This window comes from Mus pahari, chromosome 10 (assembly GCF_900095145.1).
Source record: "Mus pahari chromosome 10, PAHARI_EIJ_v1.1, whole genome shotgun sequence".
Classification (NCBI taxonomy): domain Eukaryota; kingdom Metazoa; phylum Chordata; class Mammalia; order Rodentia; family Muridae; genus Mus; species Mus pahari.
The window spans coordinates 66,758,440-66,776,672 of NC_034599.1; the positions used below are offsets into that span (position 1 = coordinate 66,758,440).

General features: G+C 36.9%; 1 protein-coding gene across 10 annotated transcripts in view; it reads right to left on the bottom strand.

The window, feature by feature from the left end:
- Positions 1-18,233, bottom strand: part of Tcf12 (transcription factor 12) — a 263,062-nt gene that overhangs the window by 35,336 nt on the left and 209,493 nt on the right. For 7 of the 10 annotated variants that reach the window (XM_021206106.2, XM_021206102.2, XM_021206104.2 and 4 more), the window contains 4 exons: positions 7,379-7,484; positions 5,854-5,993; positions 5,306-5,450; positions 4,915-4,979 (listed from right to left, as the gene is read on the bottom strand). In XM_021206106.2, the coding sequence (XP_021061765.1) occupies positions 4,915-4,979; positions 5,306-5,450; positions 5,854-5,993; positions 7,379-7,484 (456 nt within the window). Of the gene's footprint in view, positions 1-4,914; positions 4,980-5,305; positions 5,451-5,853; positions 5,994-7,378; positions 7,485-17,741; positions 17,907-18,233 lie in introns of those variants that run through there. The other 3 variants (XM_021206114.2, XM_021206112.2, XM_021206113.2) reach the window with 3 other exon arrangements.

The window sequence follows — 18,233 nt, forward strand, 5'->3', positions numbered from 1 at the left end:
GCCACCACTGCCTGGCTTCAATCACTGTTTCTTATCTTCAGGAATCAAATGTACCTTTTATGAGCAACTAATACTCACTCATAAAGTATATAATACAGCATTGATGAGGGAGGTACAGATAAGTGAGAAAATAATTAGTTTGCACTGCCTGCCTGCCTGCCTGCCATTACTCCTCACTGTGAGAACCAAGTGTGAAAGCATTGGGGAAACACCCTCCATGGCAGCCTGCCGCTCCTCTGTGCTTGTGTCTCCTACTCTCAAAGACTTGCCTAGTCACTACTGTGCTAACAATGACTTGCAATGGTAGAAATGAAGAGCCTGTGCTAGGAATTTCCACTGGAATGAGTGCTGGGCCTCAGGTTACCTATGTTCCATCGCTCCTACTCTCCAGTTCCCTTAAAGATTTCAGAGTCCTTAGTCCCCTTTTCTTCTCTAGTTACCAGCAGTTTAAGCTGCTGTCAAATGCTGGTTAGAGTTCCTTTATGTGGAAGAAAACAGTTTATACTTTTTACTCTCATAACCTTCCTATGTTTACAGGCCCTGGTAAATGACTCCTGAACTGACTCTCACTGTCCCCTGCTGACACTGGCTGCAGACTTCTCCACCTGGACAGGCTGAGTAGGTCACATCTCAAATCTGAGTCACTACTCTGCTTTCTCTCCTCCCCTCCCCTCCCCTCCTCTCCTCTCCTCTCCCCTCCCTCTCCCCTCCCTCTCCCCTCCCTCTCCCCTTCTCTTACTTTGGCTTGTGCTCCCCCTCTTCTTTGGCCCCCCACTTTTCTCTCTGTACACACCAATATTAACAATTCTCAGCTTCTGGGATAAATACGCATCATTCTCACACTGTTTTGAATTTGTATATGCATGTGTGTGGAGGCCAGAGGACAATCTCAGGTGTTGTTCCCCAGGAGCTGTCCACCTTATTTTTGAGACAGGATCTCTCACTGGCCTGACTCTCTGACTAGCCAAGCCCTGGGGATCCATTTGTCTGTTGTCCCGGTGTTGGGATTTTAATAAGTGACAAGCTGCATGTGAAATTTGCTATAATAATTATCAGTAAAAAGATTCTTTAAATAATACATTTTACCTTAGTATTTAGGTAATGGGGATCAAAAAAGAAAAACAAGAAAATGAAAGAGCTTGTTATAGACTTTACTCTAAATCCACAAAATGGCATGAACTTTTAGAACAATTATGTGATTGCTGAGAATTAATGTTAATGTTCTAGGCTAAATGTATCTCACACTTAGGTAGGCACAGGCTTTCTAGGGTGTGAATGGACTGCCAATTCTTCAGCTCTGCCCTTTCAATGAAGCAATCCCTAAGTATGTCAAATGCTGGTTAGAGTTCCTTTATGTGGAAGAAAACAGAGTTTATACTTTTTACTCTCATAAAGAAAGCACATATGTGGGAGGAAGAGTGGCACAGCAATACTGGTACACAGAAGCCTTTCTGGTGGCAGATCACTTCACCAGCCTATATGTCTGCAGGGTCATTCCATCACCAAAACAACTGAATCACATTATTTCATAAAAATCATGATTTCTTTAGAAATCCTAAATATCAGGGTTTTTTTTGGCAAAGACCATTCTAAATGAAGATTTCTCTCTTTCTATTTTCTGGTCTTAAGGGACTCCAATATTGGTGTTTAAGGAAGAAAGAAGTCACGTTAAAAATGGAGGTGGTAGTAGCTTGAGCAGGAACAAAGTCAGAGCTCATTTTACATGCAGCCCACAGGCACTCATAGTTAAATGGCCAATGATGAATAACTCCCAGTACCTTCTGCCAGACCTAAACGGTAATATTCCTCATTTTACTGCAACAAATGAGGCTCCTCCTCCTATCAGTCATGGTCTATTCCAATCAGTAGGGTGCCAATAAAGCCAGAGGCTAATGAAAAGAGCTTCAGACAAAAAGAAACAATGGAGAGCTCCAGGCCCAACCCTGGAACTCAGAGTCCAAGATTTTAAACACTGAAGCTTTTGGACATTTCAGTTAATCTTTATTATGCTAATGTTATTGAGTCTAAGGAACAAAGAAACTTATTTCATGAATTACTTCTAAACGTCAACTTCCCTGGATTTTCTTTTCTTTTGTTAGAGACTACTGACCATTTAACTATCTAGATTAAAACACACACATTCTCCCTCCCTTCTCCCCCCCCATAGAAATCAAAACATAAATTATCACAAAGAAGTCTGATATAATCAACAAAGTTAAACAGTCTTCTCGTTTGATCTCTTTTAAATTAAAGACTGAATGTTTTGATATGGTATTAGGCACTGAAATAAACCAGATGTTTCTTCCTCCATGTAACTCTCCATGGGCACAGTCTTAAAGGGTGATTGTCTGGCAAGTGTTCAGGGACACACAGATTTTTCCTTTCCTTCTATCTACCCATGTCTATTATCTAAACTAGTGCACAATCCACAGGGCTTTGGGGACTTTGTGTAAATACCTTCATGTACAATTCTCTTTCTTGCTATCCTGAGATTAAGACCACAATTATCCAGGCTTAAACCTAAAATAAAAGAACCTTTGCAAACGCATTATCTGGCCTTACATGTTTAATCACGCAGCATTCTGCGTGTTCTTTAAAATCTAAACTGAAGAACAAAGGTTGTACCCTCTGGTGTTTCACACATGAAAGACCTTCTAAAGCTAGGGAACTAGAATTAACTTCTAATGACAACAGCGGTATTTTCCCATCAAAAATAGACGCTATTATTATATTAGAGATACCGCATTCTAACCATTTCTAATACTTAACATAAAATTCTGATATGAATTCAGATTCTCATATGCAATCCTCCTTAAGTTTCTTTCTCTCATTTCTTCTAATTCTTCCAATCACTGTTTCTGTTTTTTAGTATATTTTAAAAACTAAACATTATTAATGTGTATGTGAGTCTGTAAGGAAAGCTGAAGAAACTGCTGTTGGAGAAGTAGGGGGAGGCTGAAGGGATAGGAAATGTGCACATGAGGGTCTGCAGTGATGGACCAGATGGAATGTATCACTCTCAGCTATGACAGAAATGATTTATGGAATGACCTGGCTGTTCCCGCTTAGTAACAACACAGGATGACAGAGATGAGTTTCCATGACAACCAAAGCCCACCCACTAGCTAGATTAAACATATTTTCCTGGCCTCCATTCATAGTAAATTTGGACTTTTTTCTCCAAATGCCATCCTAGTTTCTCTAGCATGCTGTTCATAATATGGAAGGAAAATCAAGGATGTCAGGGTAACTAAAGGAAGCTTGAAAGACCACTGAGAGCATTACAAATTCCTGTCTGCTCATACCATAGTTTCTTTACATATATTTTCCTCAGAAAAACAAAATAACTCCCAAATGGAGGTTTTATTTTTAAAATTTGCTTAATATTAATAGTTAAATGCTACTTGTTCCTTTACATGTACATGAACTATCTGCTATTGGATCTTCTAAGATGAGCAGGCTCAACATGGCATGACAATCAAATGCCCAAGAAAATTTTTTCCTACACAAGTTTTCTTCAGTGGGGAAGAATTAAAAAAAAGGTAGTTTACTCTTTAGTTACTTTGCACACCTCTAAGACAGTCTCTATAGCACAACTTCCTAGACACACAAAGCAGTGGAGAAGGGCAGTCTGAGGCTAGTTCCATGTGGGTCCTATTGTAGATGAGCTCTTCCCTTCTAGCTAGTGATGCCTAGAGCAAACTACTTAAATCTTTTGAGCTCTAGTCACTTAACCTTTAGATCTCAGTTCCCCCAAATAGAATGTGGGGGTGATAATGCCAACCTTACAGGGTTTTCTTGAGAATTAAACAAAACAGGGCACAAAAATGCTTATTGTGGTGCTGAGCAACTAGAAAGCACTCAGACACAGTTGGTCATTTCTGTGGGTTTGTACTACCACCATTATTATGTGTGTTCCAAGATTAAATCCAGCAAACATTTACTGGGCTCCACTGTGTGCAGGACTCCACTACGTGGTAGAAGAGTTTGACTTGGCTTCATTTCTCAAAAAAAAAAAAAAAAAAAAAAAAAAAACCTCATACTTAACAACTATAGAGAAAGGTTTATTTACTCAAACAATACATAAAGAGGTTTCTTTCTTCAAGAGCTCAACAGCTGCTCACTACCAGTCACATATCGGAGCTCTGCTTTCTCTATCAATAGCAAATATTTAAGAAAGTTCACTGCACTTCAGACAAAATATAATTCTAAGAGACATACTTCTCAAGAAAAAAAATTCTAATAAAAAACTTTACAAGGCAAAAAGCATAATTTAAATTTCAAGAATGAGATTTGAATCTTTATAGATAGTTAATAAATACCCTTCTCTCCTTTCTGGCCTGAGCATTCCAAACTAACTGTAACATTTTAAGAGTCAAATATAATAAACTGTAATTGTTGTCCCTACTGTTTTGATGTGATAAAGACTAGCTGTACTATATTACAAAATCAGTTTCATTCATTTAGCACAAGTCTTTCAATAATTCTGAGACCCAAACCCTGGTTTTTGAGTGAACCAGCTGTAGCTATTGTTTTTTCCTTAAAAACAACAACAACAACAACAACAACAACAAAAACCTGAAATAATAAAAAGTATTTCCTATCTAGGTTCTCCTTGATTTGAGTGGGCCATTAAGTATTTAACACACATATTTCCCCAAATTCCTTTTTGTGTCTGTTCCACTCAAATGAAGACATATTTAAATGAAGCTACAAATACAGATTTTGTATGTATGGAACGAGGTGTTATCATGAACTAACTAATAATATTTATCAATATACACAAAAAACAGCTCTTCGATGAATAACAATGTTGAAAGTGTTGCAACTATGGCATTTACTGCCCACAAAAATCTAAATGTTAGTTCATGAGTACAGAATCCACTCAGTATGATGTGTAAACCCAATACTTACAGATGCCAAGGCCTTCCCAAGTGCATCGCCCGTCTGTGAGCTTCCAGCAGCATTCCCTCTGGTTCCTGGATAGTTCAAATAGGTAAACAAATCATGGCGAGCAGCAGGAATGCTACTTCTTTTCTTAAGCATGTACCTATTACTTCAAGGGTACCCTGGCTTACGACCTCATACATCACAGTGAATCAGGAAAACTCTTATGTGCTGTATTTAACAATCTATAAAAATAAAAATGAGTTCCTTATTGGTTTTTAGATTAATAGAACTTAAAGATTAAGTATCTTCTCATATCTTTATTTAAACTAAATACTAAAACTTTTATTGAACACTAATGGATTTCCACACAACTCTAAAATGAAGGTCAGGAGGTATTCCTAACCCAGAAGCTCACCTAGGATGCTATCTGAGCCATTGATGGGCGGAGTATGTGAGGCGGCAACATACGGTGAGCTGCTGGTACTACCACGGTGGAAGCTGGACATTGGCGGAAGACTTGTGTTCATGTCTGTTGGTGACACTGAGTGTGGAGGATAACTCTAGGAAAAGGGAAAAAGAGACATGATGGTATCACATGTGTTCTGAAGGCTGGGGTACTGCTGAGTGTAGAGCACTTGCCTAGCACGCACGATGGCTTGAGCTCTCAGCGGCATGTGGTTCACTCAATCGCTCTTTTCCCTGCTCTCCCACCCCCGCATACATACAAATAATGAATAAAAAGCATGTGTTTTCTGAATATATGAATGCACACTAGACAACCTGTATAAAAGGATAAAATGAGCAAGACCCATGACTAATTAGCACCTAGTGTGTAGGGTAGCCATACTGAAAAAAGTCATTGTAAAGGAAGCCTATAAAAATGTCAATGTTCAAAAGTTTTGGCATAATCAATTTTTATACAAAGAGAAACACGTGAGGAAAAAATATTATTTGATAGCCTACCAAGCGGTCATGTGAATGAAGGCTGCCATAACTACTGGACTGAGACATGTGGGATGTGGAGGTCCCCAGAATTCCACCAAAACCAGGCTGGCTCATCCCATTCGATGAACTCCAAAGGTCAGAAGAACTGTGGGTCCCATCTAAGATGAAAAGAAAAACAAAGTTTTTTCTAGCCAGAATTTTCATTTTGTTTACATACAAAAAAATTAAGAGTATAATGATATGTGTTTTCAACTGTCCAGTTGCTGTAGTCTAGAACCATTTAGGAAAAGTTAATTTAATGCAAGACTGCCTAGATCAGACCGGCTGGGGATATCTGAGAGGGGTTTTCTTAAGTGGGTTAATGGAATGTGAAAGGTACCATTTTGTTGTCCATTCCCTGAACTATTTAAGAATGAAAAAAGTGAGTTGAGAATATGGGCACACACACTCACTTCCCTCTACCCTGGACCATGCTGTGGTGTCAGTCTGTTTACATTCCCACCACCTTGACTTACCTGCTGTGATGGATTGCCACCCTTCTCTAGGGTGATTTTTGCCAGGGTACTTTATCACAGCTACAGAAACAAACCCCATACCTGCAGATATTATTCCCCCTCCTTTAATCTAATATTCTATCAGGTTTTTTCCCTCCTAGGCCCCAAATTACTAATTTTAAAAAAGTAAATTTTATAGTAAAAAAACAGCTCAAACTGTAATAGGTGGGTCATTATAACCCAAGTATATATGTCCTCAAAAGATATATTTCATACCCTGAAAGTTTTAACAACCACTTGAAATCTGGGGACAAGTTGAATTTAACTTTTGATTAGATGTTCTATCAAAGGTCTTAACCCATAATAGGCAACACACATCCTATCAGACATTCTGAAAATGTGGAACGGAGAGATTTCTCCCACAGCAAGCCTAGGTAAAAAGTAACTACATTACATAGTGAAGCCTCAGATGAGATGTCAGCAGTGACTTCACACTCAAAGCACTGTCAAGAAACTATTTATGTAACAATGGACTGTTCCCACATACATACTTCCCACAATACCACAGAAGACCAAACAAAAATGATTCATCAGACAGGAATTAGAAGAAATGTAACAACTCTTCTCTCAACATGTCTCATTCAGTTTTCAATATTTACTCTTCCTGTTGGTAATACTATGTGTGATATAGAAATGGTATCCAAACCAGAAACCAGTATTGCTTCTAGCTTTTGTCATTTAAAATTCTAAAACAAACCATGACAGCTTTATTCACTTTTCCCAGTCAGTAGTTAGATGACCAATCCAAATATTTGTTGGGTAGTTTAACAAAATTAAAGTTAGCAGTGAATGCCCCTAGAATATTATATGGCTAAATTTTAACTGGCTCCAGAAAAAAATCAAGACCAAACAAAACAAACAAAAAAACAAAACAAAACAAAACCTTAGAAAAGCACTGCCTGAATTTTTGTACAGATACTCCTTTTTCTCATACTGTAATGCTAGCACACTGGCAGCTCTGGCTGGCTCTAACGACTGGTAGTGCTTACCTTGCATAAAGAAAGTGCTAGCGAACATACTGGTTGGTGGCTTGGGAGATGGGTAACTAGGAGATTCACGGTTGAAATCGTCAGAATTTGGGGATGGTGCATATACCTTAAAACAAAACAGGATGATTAATTCAAATGTATTACTTACATAAAATGAGATCTATGTTCCACAAAGAACCAAACAAGGTCTATCTTATCTCTATTAGTACATATCACAAACAGAAAAAACTTAGGAAATCAAAGCAAACTCTGCTGGCAGGTCTTATCCTTAAACTTCAGGTACACTTCCAACTCCACCATGTCTTTGAGAAAAAGATTATTTCATTGTTAGGGCTGTAATAATTTCCTTTAGTGAAATTAATTGCTTCAGATAAGGAAACTGAATATTTTGAACTATCAAGTGGTCAACATTCACAATCCTTAGGAAAACTAAATGGGCATCCAAATAAACATAATATAATGAGTGAAATATAATTGCAGCATTCTTAGGACTACTGAACTTTAGAAGAAAAGCAAAAACAACAACAAAATAACAAAGTTACATATGAAGCCTGGCACAGTGGCTAATACATGTGCTCCCAGTAACTAGGAGGATGGATGGCTTCAATGCCAACCTTGTCAAAGGAGTGAGACTGTCTTAACACCAACTGCCAACAAAATGTCTTATAAGAAAGTCACTGAGGAAGCAAGAGACAGTTAGCTCCCTTTTTGGAACGGGGCAGCAGAGGGATAAGCTGTAGCTGCTAGTTTCCCCGTATCATGGCGGATCCACAAGGATTCACCACTGGAGGAATCAGATTTAAATAAGGTTTACAAGATTAGATTTTTGTTGTGCCCAGAGATTGAGTTACCATTGTTATTGGACTTAAAAAAAAAAAGAAAGAAAGAAAGGAAAATAAGTTAATCTTAGCAGCATAAGAAATTAATTTTGCTTTAATTTGTTAGGAGTATATCTATTATTCCTATTATAACTATTATTTCACTATAAAACAAAATTTAAATTTCTCTTAGAGAAAGCATTATCATTATGAAGACATATACAAAAACATACATATTGTATGATCATTAAGAATTTCTGGAAGTATATAGGAGAAACTTAGCAACAGTTACATCTTAGAAGTAGGAAAAAAGACTTTTAGTATATGATGTGTTTTAACTTTCCACAGCAGAACAGGAGAGAACTGGGGTTTAAAGCACACGGCTTATTGGCAAAGCCTAGCAAACAAGGCCCTGGTGGGTTGTTACTGGTTCTTACACCAAGGTTAAAATGAGAACAACTAAAAAATAAAAATTACAAAAACTATCAATTATATATTCACAAGCTATCAAAATTTATTCTTGAAAGGTATTAATCATACAGATTCCCAGTCTTCCTGAGTGTCGATTTTCTCATCTGTAAGGTGCTCTATCCTGTACCTCAAAGGGGAAGATGACACGAGGTAATATCTATAATCAGACGTCTAGCACGGTACTTCTGAAAATGCAGTAAGTAGCCAGTGAGAGCTAACATACTACATTCCTACCACCCCAACAAAAGGCAGTACACTGTTCTGAATTGCCACTGATCAGTTTCTAATGACATTTGTCACAGGCTTTGTGGTAGTTAACTTTACTCATAGGAACACGACCTTCTGAAGCACATAAAAGAAACATACACCTGTGATCCCTAAAAAATTTGGGAGGAGCTATGTTCTTAGAAATTATACATAAGGTCTTGACAGTGAGTATGACACACGTATGTATTTAACATAATTTCTAGTTTAAACCTATTTCATAAAAGACTGTATTAGGGAGCTGGAGGAGATGACTCAGTAGTCAAAAGGCAGGGGACCCAGGTTCTGTCTCCAGCACCCTGTAGAGGCTCATTCATAATGATTTACAACTCCAATTCTAAAAGATTCAACACCCTCTTCTGGCTTACATGGGCAATAGGCATGAAAGTGATGAACAAATGTATATATAGCCAAAACACCCATATACATAAAATAATAAAAGATAAAATATAACTGTAGAGGTATTAAAAAAAAAAAAAGACCATGCTAGATTTAAGTAAGTGTGTGCATGTGTTAAAGTTTTCAGGAAAAGAATCTAACTATATTCTTTTTCTTAAGTTTCTTTTCAAAGCCTGGCATGGTGGTACCATCAGTTCCTTATATATCAGATACAATGTTCTTAAGATTTAAAACTTTTTTTTTTTTCAAGACAAGGTTTCTTTGTATAGCCCTGGCTGTCCCGGAACTCACTCTGTAGACCAGGTTAGCCTCGAACTCAGAGATCCGCCTGGCTCTGCCTCCCAAGTGCTGGTATTAAAGGTGTGCGCCACATATAAGTTTGCTTTTATGACAACAACAAAGAGAAATACCTATTTTGACTCACAAACTTCTGCTAAATTAAGAGTAATGGCTATCACATAAAGGAGGGAACTAAGGTCAGTAAAACAAACCAGAGGAAAACATGTACACGCTGACCTGCACACACAGGCTCTGAAGGGGGACCAGAAAAAGAGGGTGAGACCTCAAATTAAAGGCAAAGTTTGGGTTTTTTTTTAGAGAAAATCTCTGCACACAGATTTTGGAAATAAAACCTTTACAAGATAAAGCTGAACAGAAAGCTGAACAGAATGGCTCACACCTTTAATCACAATGCTGAGTTTGAGGCCAGCCTGGTCTACAGACCAAGTTCCAGGACAGCTAGAGGTATGTTGAGAAACTCGGTCTTGAAACAAACAAACAAAAACCCCAACTCTTCCCCTAAAAGAAGACCTTACAAATGAAGATGGTAAATGAAACTCTAAGCATCTTTATTGTTTACACACTAGTACAAGTTCAGGTTTTCATGACAGAAACAATTTGCAGTCTGTGGCTCTCAAAGGCCCTCTGGCAACGTTCTAACTTTGCTTTTGGTATCTCAGTCATAGCTTGCAAAACACAGATGCAGAGCTACGGACCAGCAGTTGTGCCAGTCTCAGTTCAGATCAAAGCACAACTGATGTGGTCAGGGAGTTTATTAGCTCCAGATGTGGGAAACAGTCAGCCAATTCTACAAAAAGAGCAAGTCTTCCTCCGTCACAATCAGTACTGGCTACAAATTAAAACCATTCTGCTTATACGATCCAATCACCTGTACACAGATGCCAATGCTTTTTTATTTTAGTTAATGATACATTTAAATCTCTAGGAAGATTCTGTAGCACAACAACCAATCTTAAAATTAAGAAGACAGGAATGAGTACTTATACTTTAAGATGATTAAAATCTATCTACCAAGAGTCAAACTATTTTAAAGATATTAGAGGAAAAGACAACTAGAAATGTTCTATTTCATTTCTAGACAGGAATTTGCTTAGAGTTCCAGCTTCAGTTTCAGAAAGTCAGGCACAGCCAGTTACTGCAGAAATGCCATTTTGCCTTTAAGGAAGGTGTAAAGGCACTGTTTGTGGTATCTACTCAACAGATACTCCTAAATCAGACCACAACTGAAATCGCACCATACTTCTTTTCTACCATCATTAAGTCTGGTTGAAAAGAACAAACTATTTACAGTAGTGACTATGCAATTATGTTTAGAATATTTTACTTCATGCAACCAACTGTAGCAAATTGGCAAAGATTCCTCCTAACCTTGGATTCATCAGTTAAATCCCAGCACTTGGGAGGCAGAGGCAGGCGGATTTCTGAGTTTGAGGCCAGTCTGGTCTACAAAGTGAGTTCCAGGACAGCCAGGGCTATACAGAGAAACTCTGTCTCGAAGAACAAAAAAGAAAAAACAAAACAAAACAAAACAAAAAAAATAGACTGATGAATGACCCTCAGATTTGGTGTAGAGAACTCTGGAACTCTAAAGGTTGGCATTGTGCATTACATCATTTTCCAATGCACCCTTTTTGTAATTAATATTGGGAACAGCACTGTACAACAAGGAAGCATAATGAGAAAAGATGCAACACACACACACACACACACACACACACACACACACACACACATAAAATCTGAAGCTTTAGGTAAAAAGATAGGTAGGTCCATATTCTGATGGCTGATACTCTGAATTGCTCAAAAGACAAGGTGGGGAATGACTATTACTTACAGGGCCCTTCCCCAGAACAAAAGAAGACCTTCAGGTGATAAGAAAATGCTGTCCTATGTGCAATACAATGCAGCAGCCATTATCCAGTGGCCATCTGAGATGTAGACGGTACAAAGAAGAATGGGAAATTTTAATTTAAACTTCCACACATGGCTAACAGTTCTTTACCCAGATGTTTAGGCCTACACAGAATACTTTGAAAGAGGTATTTTGAAATTGTATATACTCCAAGGCATATGAAAAGCAGCCCAAATTCTCAAAACATTTTGAAAATTGTCACCTAATTTGTAATAAAGAAACATAGATGGCTGGGAGTGTAGCTAAGTGATTGGGTACTTGCCTAAGCATGCCTGAGGCCTAGGTTGCATCAATACTTGCTGGGTACAGAGAAGAAGTATATATATATATTTTTCTGAACATTCTATGCGTAGCGTTCTATCGGCTCTTTTGTTAGGATGGTTTGAGTAACAATTCAGTATACTCAATATCATTAAAAATGTTAAAATATGCTAACATAAACCACTAGTATGAGAAAAGTCTAGACTAGTCACAGAAATTATCTTTAGTACAATTTATGACAACTTCTAAAATATAAAATAAAAATAATTATTTGGATAATTTATCACCAGTTTTAAAATAAAAACATATCATATTCATAAATAACCACTTGAGTTTTCTTGATGGCTTATGCAATAAGACTATGTAGTAAACAAATACAAATTTTATAAAATCTAAATGAACGTAAAACCTAAAAAAGAGAAAGAAAGTCCAGATCAACAGAAAAGGAAAATCCAACTTAACTGAAACCCTGTACTAAAGCCATGCATAAGCCTTTGGGGTGTAATGTAAAACATTCGCAAGTACGCCAGCACCGTAGGACGAAGGAAACATGAGGCAATTCTTGGACAAATTGACTTTTCAATTAAGTTACTGCTGATTTACTTAGATAAGTTAACACACAATAGTACAAAATACTATTAAACAAACAGTACAAAATAAAACAAAGAGGTTTCCATTTTCCAATGTCTAAGATCTGAATTTTTTTAAAAAGAGGTTATTAAAGTGTAAATAAAATTTTGGAATTAAAAAATTATATTCCAACAAGTGCCAGACAATAGAGGATGTGACACAGCTCTGAAGATACATATTCTTCTAACTACTTTGGGTCCAGTATTTATACACATATGCATCTACATATACTCTAGGATACAAACCAACCAACCAACCAACCAACCAACCAACACAAACCTTTAATTGATTTGTGAAGACTGAAATTCAGGTCTTCCCATTCTCCTAATCAAAGTAAACTATATAAAAATGTTAAAGTGAATTTATGAGCCGCAGTTAAACTGGATTTGACAAATATCTTAATGTTTTTACTATTCTGATAGAACATTAAAATGGTAAATTTGGCAATAAAGGCCAATTTGTCACTAGAGTTTTTATGGTAACTTCAATTTAGCATCAAAGACTTAGATCATGCCACTAAAGTGGCACAGGTGCCACGCCCAGAGCATTAAGCAGCAAAGTGAAGGAAGCACGGGGACAGGCAGATCCACTTAAGGCCTTCCTCCGTAAGTGCTCAGGCACACTGAGCTTCTGTAAGTGGAGAGAAATATGCTTAACTTTCTAAGTTTCCCTCTCTTTCCACTAAATCTCCAGAGACATGTCTAGGTTGTAGAAACTTGTAAAATCTTTCTTCTCTAGGATAACTGGTATTTACAGTTTTCAGTGCCTCAAGGTTTGTTGGTGTTGGTTCTGTTTCCTTTTCAAGACAGGGTTTCTCTGTGTAGTCCTGTTTGTCCAGGAGCTCACTCTGTAGACCAGGTTGGCCTCAAAATCTGAGATCCACCTGCCTCTGCCTCCAGAGTGCTAGGATTAAACCACCCCTACCTGGCTGGGAACAAACATTTTAATATTACCATTTTTAATTGTGAAAAAAAAATCCCCAAATTAAATGAGGCATAGCTTGAAAATTAATTTTAATATCATCAAGTATATTTCATTTTTCTTGTATCTGCAACTGTTTTTCGAATAGTCACCCTTTTTCTTCAGAAAATAGCCTTTTAAAAGAACAGCTTGGGCCTTACTTTCCAAGGTAATAAGCTGAGCAGTGTGTTTCACCTTTAATTTATCTACATGAACAATATTCCTAGATGAGTGAGAGAGAATCCCCTAGTCTCCTCTCAGTACATTCATGGGCAGGCAGAAAGCAATGTTTACTTATGCCAAAAGCAGGACTAAAGCAGACTGCGGACAACAACCTTTCCTAACAAAGTCTATGGTTTTAATTCACAGACTCTGCAATGAATTAGATCAAAGAAAAAGAAAAAGAAAAAAAATCCAACTTCCTTGAGTTTATATTATAGTCTTAGCCCTATCCCCCTGATTTATGCAAATGTTCTTATCATCCAATGCCTTTAGCATAACTTGTTCAGAGAATGTTTGCATGACTCCATGCTTCCTATCATAAAAATGTTATACTTAATATGCCGGGCCCACAGATGGTCTACACATTTGAATACATTATTATACTTTCTTCTCTCACAGTAACTAATACTAAATTCTCCAAAAGAACAAAGCTTCAATTTTATATACTTTCGCATGTGTGTGCACACACACATGCACGCGAGCTTTTATTGATGGTCACTAAAAGATTCATTTGAAAAATAAGTCTTACAATAATTTACAGTATAATGAGTTCATTGTTATTCTAGTTCTTATGAAGAAATACAGTATATGGGCACAAAAAGGCCAAACCACAGCTAAACTAATTTTTAATATAATGAATTATATTAGAAAAGGGAACCAGATAGTTTAAGTTCTCATGTTTTTAACATCTCTAACAGTTAACAGGTGTCTTACACAAAAATTGAAAATTCCTGCTTGACTGGGCTGAAGATAGATGTCATTGGTAAAGTGTTTGCCACCCATGTTTGAGGCTCTGGGTTCTATCTCCAGCCATACACAAGACAGAGATAGAGATAGAGACACACATAAGTCAGATAGACACAGAGACATACAGCTACACACACATACATGCACATGCCACACATAGCCTGAGAAACCACACCCATAAGAATTAAGACAATTAGCATTATGATCAGACATTCAATGTATTTTCTAGTGACTTCCCTGTTCCATTTGTTATGCAATACAGACAAAGTGGCAACTAGGACTCATTGAGTTCACTGTGGAGACAAATTCACTTGTATGACATAAAGGAAAAGACTTATCTTGGAGAAGAAATTAGACTGAAACTCAGAACTTAGCATCTAGTTGGGATTTAAACAAATTACTTCAACCTCTCAATCCTGTCCCTATTTATGAAATGAGGCTCACAGTATCTAAATGAAGACAGCTTTCTGACTGAAAGGAGTCAGATATAGTTTTTCATGGCCTGGAGTGGCTCCTGTAATATCTTTTGTTTTACCCAGATACTATCTAAACAAACTTAGCATTCAGAATGTGATTCCAAGCTTAAGTTTAAAACTTTGGCTTTCGTCCTGTCTTTCATTGGTTAAAATAACTAGAAAGTTTGAGGTGTCTTTGGTTCATGGTACCTTAAGCCATTTAACCAATGAAATAATGATAACAAAAAAATAATAAAAGAGGCTGCTCAGATTACAGACAGGCTGAATTCAATGCCAGTCTTAATGTTCCTGCGAGACTACATTTTTGCTTGAAGAACATTATTTGTATCAATAAGAGGGCTAAATGAAGGCTAAATTCTTAAAAATGAAACCTCAGACATTTACTATTCCCTGATATTTTTTTAAAATTTAAAAAAGCATAATGTTCAAGAGTAGTTCTATTTCCCCAATTTATCGCGAAGCTTAATACTTTACAGTGCACTGCATAGTACAGTCACACAAGTGACACAGGACATCTGTTTTCAAACAGTGGAAAAACAGAGTTAACATTTCTGATTCTTCTGCATATACACATTAACTCTTTTATTTTCCCAACAATTTTAACACTAACTACACATTCTTGATAACACAAGGCTCTTCCTCTCTGGCTAATCTCACTTTTCCTAGCATCTGACTGGGTTTATGAAAAGATCTCAAACCAATCAGTTACATGGAACAAAACTAAAAACTTAAAATCAAAAGCTGAAAAAGAAAAAGGACCATGCTTTGGACCAGAACTGCTCAGTTTTTCTGGGAACACCTGCTATGCCATGCAAGCGATAAAATCAATGGGAATGTACTAGCATTTAAAATACTAATATTCTATATATCATCTTAAATCAATAAAATGGAACTAACCAAAAACCTAAACTTAACCCATTTACTACCAAAATTACATAAAAATCCATTACTCATGTGAAGAAGTGTATTTCATTTTAATGTCAAAATATTAATAGTTTTACTTTTTACGTGAAAACTTGGTAGGCTAACACTTGCTAATAGACACCATGATGATATATTCACATACACTCTAGACAGCATAATTCATACTTAATAGTTATCTTACTGAAGAAAACTGAAGATATTAGGAATGTTTCTTATAATTTCAATAAACTTCTTGTAATTAGTAGAGAATAACCATGTATAAAACAGTAAGATGTGTGGACTCTCATGACACAGGACTAAGATAATGTATGATTGCCTCATGTATTTTCCAAAAACATATAGGTCCCATTTGATCTATGTTAGGCACAGGGCTATCAATTTTCAAGCTCTACATCTCTACTATACCAGCTATGCCATGTACCATAAACTTGGAATGCTTATATTATCAAAAGTGTCCTGCTGCCCCTCTTGGTGCAGAACAAAGAGACGCCTGAGGCCGAGTGACCTGAGCTACAGTCATAAGCACAGGGATCTGGGAAGTGCACTTCACTGAATTTACATGTGTGTATGCTCACACACCTGCATGCCATCTTTAAACAGATTTCTTTTCATTGGAATTGAACACAAAAGGTTTTTATTTTATTTTATTTTTTATATTTTTTACATTTGAAAGGCAGCTGACAAGGAAACTATTATCCTGAAAGTAACGTGGCTTGCCCACTTAAATCTTCTTCCCACATGCTCCAAAGGTCTTGACCACAGGAAGCTTGATTACATACTTCCAATGAACTTTTAAATGTTTCTCTGGCCTGACTATCATCTACTAATAAAGGTTACTCAAGAGTCCACAATTAACCCACTAGATGGATCCAAAGCACGAGAGCAGCAGACAGATGAAACCCCTTCCGCTGGTGATCACCGGCCTTCCAAAAGCACATGCTACTTTCAAACACTTTCAAGTGAAAAAAAGGAAAGAGCGAATATGCTGAACTTCATACTCTTTTAGGGAAATGCAATTAGTTTCTCAAAAATTAAAATGCCAATATTTAAAATGCCTTTCCACAAAAATTACTGAAGCTACAACAATGCATTTTCATAAAATGTGAGCGGCTGAGAGCCGAGCTGCGTGTGCAGCTGTGACCTCAGGGGAGCGTCACTAAGCGGCAGAAGGTGATGCTTCCCGATGCGCAGCAAATATTCCACAATGGCAGCTCTCTCTGGATCTCTCAGGATACAAAATTCCTATGGCTTTTAAAGATTCATTTTCAGAAATACACTAAGTAGTTAATACTAAGTAATTTTAAAAAAGAATATTCTTACTTAGCAGTACAGAAAACTATTTTAAAACATCTAAAGATGGGCTATAAATTAACCAGGACTATATTATTTGGAAATGAAGAAATGCATTTTTTTTTTTAAAAAAAATAGTGATTTATATTATAAATCTCCACAGAGTCAGAATTCTAGCATGATTAGAAACAGATGGTATCCCAGGAAAGTCAGGCTGGACCAAACAGGAAACACGGCCTTCGATAGCTGACTGCTTCCCTAATCATTCCCAGAGCTTCATGCTTGTTCTTTTTATGAATACCCAGGATGACTTTCATCTTTCCCATCCATCTACAAAGCATCACATAATACTCAATAGGTTTATGCCCTTATGCATACATTACGTTTAGAATATATAAAAATGTAAAAAAAAGTGTACTTTCAAGTTTATGCTAGAAATATTGTTAAACTAAAAACTCAAATTCAAGTATATACTAATTTAAAAATAAAAGCCAAAAACTACTAAGCTGCTGAAGTCACTATTCCAAGTAACTGTTGAAGACATGACTGCAATGACATAAATAAATATACAATCTAACTTATGGTAAAAAAATAAAACCTGCCCGGAATCTACTAAAATGCAGTTAAATTGCACCACTTTTCATTAAACAAGTCAGTAAGGCACTGTATGAAGAAAGAATAAGGCTTACCGTTTTCCCATTGTAGTAATACATCAAAGAATTGTTGCCCATTCCAGGGACAGGATAAGCACAATACATGTTGATTTTAAAAATGTTATTTGCAGCTGATGCACACAGCTTCTCTCCAAGACATAGATCCACACAGGCAGCACAAGTCCTCAGTACTATGCATTCACACATGGAACTACTCAAAAGGAACTTATGCAAAATAGGACTGAACCAACTCACAGAGCACAAAGGGAGGGTTCACGCTGTAATCAACTTCTTTCAATTTCCACCAAATCCTAGCATTGGTGGAAGATACCAAAGAGGCAAACTTTGGAGTGTTGAAATAAATATACAAAGGTCACACACTGTATCTAAATAAAAAGAAATACTGTATCCTAAAGGTAAATGTACAAAGGAAAAACCAATTCATTCTCTCCTCTCTCTCCTCTCTCCTCTCTCTCTCTCTCTCTCTCTCTCTCTCTCTCTCTCTCTCTCTCTCTCTCTCTCTCTCTC